Below are 5,873 nucleotides of genomic sequence, written 5' to 3' on the forward strand. Positions count from 1 at the left end.
TTCTTTTGTTTATGCAAAAATTTTATTTTCCTTAGAAAAATGTATTATGATTATATATTGGTGAAATCGTCCATAAAGAGTGGAACTAGCAAAGATTATTCTAGCACGGCACGTTATGCTAATAACCGTTGACAGTGCGGGCTTTTGTTTTTCTTTGGCCAACATGATTGAAAGAAAACAAATGAGTTGAAAAATAAAATATAATTAAAAATATGCTTCCTTATCGACCTTTATTTCATAGAATAACAAGCTGAGTTTAATTTTTATTAAGTTCCATTTAATCCTATACAGTATTAATAACTCAACATAACTCCATACCATTAATTATGTCTGAACATTGTTGAATTTAATTAAAGTTAGTTTTCTTAGTAACGTTTTAGTTGAGTCATTTTATACTAACTCTAGACTATACATAGGAATTAGTTAGAGATTCAATTAGTTCTAAATATAAGACATCAATCATTTTGTTTCTCATATTTATTTATTTTTTCCCATAGTAATCCCCATGTAGATGATTTCACATGTTAAAAGATTTTCACTCTGATACATATGATTAATAAATGTATAATACTCATTTATTACAAATAATTTAATTAATTTTTTTTAATATTTGTAAATTAATTATCTTAGGAGGTACTAGTATTACATGTTTTGCATTATTACCTCATATCTAGGCATAATCAAACTATATCACATAGTATTGAAAACCAGACTGAATTGCCCAGGTTGGACCGAAAACCGGTCACCTGACTGATCCAGTCAGCTATAAAAACCAGCAAGTGGGTCGACCCAGTCAACCTGACCAGTTTGATGGGTTAACTCAATTATGTCTTTTTTTAAAATCTTTTAATGCTCCTAAAGAATTGTAGATAGGAATATTTTATTGCCATAAATCTATTTTGATATTTTGTTTGAATGAATATTTAGTTATTTTAATAATTTGATACTATATATGATATCAATTTGTCAAGAGAATTATAGGAAAAATGGAAAGAAAACATAAGTGTATAATTATTTTGTTAGAAATTTAAGGTATTAAATTGATATTTAGTCTTTTGTATAGCATGATGAGAATTTAAATTAATTTCTAATTTTTTTATTTTTTACCGGTTTAATTCCGATCTGACCCATTAACCCTTGATCCATTGTCTTGACCGGTTCAGAGACAGGTCTAGTTTTCAATATCTTGCTATATCGTAGTTTACTAGTCACTGAAAATGACATGGGTTTTTTCGTTCACATAGTTAAGACTTGTGGTTCAAATGTTTTGAAAAATTCAGGTGCATTATTTTTGAAGTTGGGGAAAAAATAATCATGTCGTGCGCTGTAAGATAACGTGGGGGAAAATCGTTTCGATGTGTTATTTACAATCATATAAATCCAAAGTATAATATCCATAAAATGAACTTTACTTTCCCATTTAAACTTAACTTTAAATTTAAATAGTTTAACCTAAGTCAAATAATCATTTCATCACTCAACCAATCACTCATATATTAATTAAATACAAACTATCAAATTACTCGAGCAAAAAAATAGTACCATTTCCCATGGAAGCCACTTCATTTTATTAATTTTCTCATCATAGTAGTAATTAATGTACTAGTGAATTCCACAGGTCCATGGAAATTAAAGTAAAAGTGCCTTCCAAAAAATTGCATAAACGACGACTGTGACCCATTGCAATGCTTGAAATCCTACTACATAGATACATCCCTATATCCATAACAAAACCAGAATACTATCACTGAAATTAAACATTATATTCAAACATGTGTTGGGGAGGCCTCATTCGTAGGCTGGGTTGCAGCAGATCGAGATCTCAAGCCTCTTTCACTTTTGCTGTTATCTGCAAACTTCAGGCTTCCATGGTGGGACCCTTTCTCTTGTTCCTCTGGGCTCCACTCAGACATGTAATAATCTTCTTCTGTAGCATGCTTCCTTGGGCCGCAAAACATGCCACCCCATTGTGGGAAGTATATCAAACCTACTACCACTGTGCAGCCTATGATCATTATACCCATTAAGGTAATACCAGTTTCTTTTGAATATCTTGATCCTGTGAAGAATATTAACTGTATTATAACTGCGCCCACATTACCTCCACCTCCTGTCATTCCAGATACGACCCCCAGTGATCTGAAATAATATACGCACCGATCAAAGCAAGTTATTAGCCCTTTTTCGTTGATTCAAACATTCCAATTTCGTGTCAATTCTTTTCTTTGAGACGTGGATCTTACAAATTAATTTACCCTTGAAAATTTGAAGGCAAACTGTTCATAATGAAATGCTTTGAATAGAAAGTTTGAAACTGACTGCAATATGGGGGGGGGGGGGGAACTAATTAATGCCACACCAGATAAATTACGCCGAAGAAAAGGGAAGCTTTTGGTATACATAGGAATAGTAAATCTTTGAATTGATGAGAAGAAACAGTGGGGAAAAAGAAACCGTACGTACCTTCTTGAGACAAAAGGAACCACCCCAAACGTCATCCCTTCGGCGGCTTGCATAAATACAGAGAATATGAGCATGACAATGACGGATACTGATAAAGATGCCACCCTTCCGAGGATTACACAGAACACACCTTGCAAGGTTTGAACCAGCCATAAACCCCATAGCCTACCTCTCATTCCATACCTCTTGGCAAATAGATCTGACATGAAGCCTCCAATAGGTCGAGAAAATATATTAGCTAAGCCAAAGCTTGCAGCAATTATTCCTGCTACCTGCAGATTCAGATTGAACCTGTCATAGAAGTATTCAGCTATGATGTTATTGATTGCTAGCTCTGCCCCAAAGCAATATCCATAATTGATTGCCAGAACCCACGCTCTGTAATTTGAAATCCCGAAAAACAACACTCTTTTAAAGTCATCTTTTGCCTTTTCTCCTGATTTCTTCAAGGTATGGAAGTTCCCTTCTGGCAAATCCTGGCCAAACATCAGCACTGCAAATGCTGTTGACATTTGAAATATGGCAGGAATGAAGAATGCTATACGCCATGCTGTGAATTTCGCGGCACCAATATCACGTACGATTCCAAACACAATAGGCATAAGAAGTTGTGCGGCCCCTCCTCCTAGGTTTCCCCATCCAGCTGCAAGTCCATTGGCTGTACCAACGACTCTTGAAGAAAACATGGTACTCATCCAAAACTGGGTTGAGACGAAGGTGGCTAAAGAGAAGCCTGTGAAAAAGCGAGCCAGAAGGTAGGAGGAAGCTGATGAGATAATGGAAGAGCAGTATACTGCTGGTGCTGTGATGAGAATGAGAGAAGCAGAAGCAAGACGAGGGCCAAACAAGTCGCACACAGTGCCCATTGCGATTCGAGCGAAAACTGCACCAGAAACTGATGCAATCCCAGCATTTCCAATGTCTGTGGCAGTGAGATTTAGGTTATCACGGATGATGGGAAGAAGAGGAGGAGCAGCGAAACTAGAGACGAAGCATGAAAAGAAGGAGATCCAAGAAAGATGGAAGGCTCGCATGTGGGGTTTCCCCACCGAGAGTAATTTGAACTCAGTGGCCTTGTTTTCAGAATCCACAGGAAGAGCGAATTTTCTCTCCTGATGAGACTCAACTCCAGAATCTGGAATTTGAATATCCATACTTTAGTCTTTCGACTGGGGGATTGAAGTATATCCCGTGGATTACTACAAGGAGAACGTGATACTGTATACTGCAAGATTCAAAGATATATATATAAAGTCAGACAGTGTTGTGTTTTTTGTGGAGGTCAGGTTGAAAAGCATTAATTAAATTGAGAGAGATGACGTAAAGATGTCTTTTCGAGGGCAAGAAGGGTGGAAGGAAGATGCTCATATCCTTAATGGCGACGCGGCTCATTGTGCTTAAATGTTTCAGAATTGGAAGAGATACCAGATTATTGAAAATTAATGAGGAGAGAGAGAGAGAGAGAGAAGGATGAGGCGGGTCGAAGGAATTAATATGCAGCATGATCAAGAGGCGTTATTTATCTCACTGTAAAAAGAGATCATTCAAAGAGACAAGTTGAAGTTTGGGGCATGCATTGACTTTGGAGAGTTAGAAAGGATCAATTTTCTGAAGTTTAATTTCATGCATGTAAATATGGATCGATGACTATGTTTGTTTTCACCCCCACACTGTATGGAAAGGAACGCAGAGGAAAGAGGAAGAAAGTAACGGGATGAGATGAAGATGAATTTGATATGGTGACAGAGAGATTGGGAAGAAGAAGAAATTACAGTCACTTATCGGTGAGGGGGTTTAGGGTATTGGGGGGGTAGAGAGAAGAAGAAATCATTTATACTTTTACCTGGATTTACCTTAAAGCATGATTTAACTCATACGGAAGTGCAATATTGTTTTGGCACGTACAGTTGAAAAACGGAGTATTGGTTAAGCATTAAGTATGAATCATTCGTGAGAGTGTTTCGTTGTATTCTGATGTTCCTGTCTGTGTGCGCGCGCGTGTTTTTTTCCCTCACAATTCCCAACCATTCCTTTTGTTGCAAGCGGGAATTGCATTTTCCTCCAATGCAAATACTCCCTATGTTCCTTATCATAAGAGACAAATAACTAAATTACGTTGATAAAAAAAATAGTTAAAATTAGTTGAGGATAATTAATGTGTAAAAAGTATAATGTTTTTTTCAACAATGCCCCTATTAACAAGGAGAGAGAGTATGAGAGAGAACAATTAAATTATTAAAAGAAAGAGAAGTGGGAGGGGGAGAGAGTATGAGTTGGAGACAAAATAAATAGGGGTAAAATAGGAAATCAATATAAAAAATAGAGACAACTTTTAAGTGTCTCTTATATATGGGAACATGCCTTAAGCATCAAATGTCTTTTATAATAAGAAACGGAGGGAGTATATAATAGCAATAAATGGAGTATTAATTAAACATTAATATATGAATCATTATTATTCATTCATACAAGAGTGTGATTATTGGCAATTGCATTTTCCCCCAACTAATGCAAATAATAGTGATAAACATTGAAATTGTCTTTCATGAAAAGAAGCCTTACGACGTAGGAAACATGTTTTTGTTCATATACACGATCTGTTATTGCAATCAAATAAAAACATATAAAACAAGGGCAAATATAGTATTAAGTTTTTGTAGTAGTTGTGAAAAAAGACACACAGGTGTCCTCCCCGGCCCAACGAATTTTGTGTTGGTGACAGACCAAGCATGTCGCCCAGTACTGCAGAATTATTATTAATTGTGTATGTGATTATGTGTGTATATATATTATTATTATTGTTATTATACTGAACTTTGGGAGCATAAGTAATTTGTTGTATTCTCATCACGTCATCAGAGTATGAACATGTTATTGTTGTATTTTTTTAAAAAAAATAAATAAATAATATTGACTGATTCATTCAGAAAGATAATGACTCTTCATGAGTAACAAGGGAAGGAGTGACGTGCTCATGCGTCATGACTTGCTTCCCGACGCCGCGCCTCATTGCCTAACATGGTTTCAGATTTGCAAGAGTAGTAGACACTAGACAGCACTTCAAGATTATTGAGGCATAATACGTACGTTGCTCAATTATTCATTATTCTTCACAACATAAGCCATCCATTGACTTTGTTGGATTTGTATGTGACTGTCCATATATACATATAGGTATATCTGTTATGTAATTAAGTTGCCCAGTTTCTCCTTGTACCTTTGACTTTTGCTTTATATGATGAGGAGTAATTTGACTCCCTAAATAATATTCAACACGAGACCTTCTTTATACACACAACTAAGAATCGAACTCCTAACTAGATGCTTAAGGAGCCCAACTAAGTGCCATCTGTGTTAAGTTTTGTGGTTTATTTCAATCTTTAATATGAAATGTGTTGAAAGTGTTCTTG

General features: G+C 35.7%; 1 protein-coding gene across 1 annotated transcript; it reads right to left on the reverse strand.

Annotated features, from left to right (window-relative positions):
• Nucleotides 1-1,620: 1,620 nt before the first annotated feature.
• Nucleotides 1,621-3,617, reverse strand: LOC114713969 (high affinity nitrate transporter 2.5-like). Its single transcript, XM_028898662.1, has 2 exons — nt 2,464-3,617; nt 1,621-2,139 (listed from the first exon to the last, which is right to left on the reverse strand). The coding sequence occupies exons 1-2, from the start codon at nt 3,615-3,617 to the stop codon at nt 1,767-1,769; spliced, it is 1,527 nt and encodes a 508-aa protein (XP_028754495.1). The 3' UTR covers nt 1,621-1,766.
• Between the last annotated feature and the right edge of the window lie 2,256 nt (nt 3,618-5,873).

This window comes from Neltuma alba, unplaced genomic scaffold (genome assembly GCF_004799145.2).
Source record: "Neltuma alba isolate B1F8T4 unplaced genomic scaffold, ASM479914v2 tig00011481_pilon, whole genome shotgun sequence".
NCBI lineage: Eukaryota > Viridiplantae > Streptophyta > Magnoliopsida > Fabales > Fabaceae > Neltuma > Neltuma alba.

Excerpts from the sequence above, each read along its gene's own strand:
- LOC114713969 (XM_028898662.1), bottom strand. The coding sequence starts at position 3,617 with ATGGATATTCAAATTCCAGATTCTGGAGTTGAGTCTCATCAGGAGAGA. Across the intron at positions 2,140-2,463 it reads GTTCCTTTTGTCTCAAGAAG|ATCACTGGGGGTCGTATCTG; the intron begins GTACGTACGGTT and ends ATATTATTTCAG.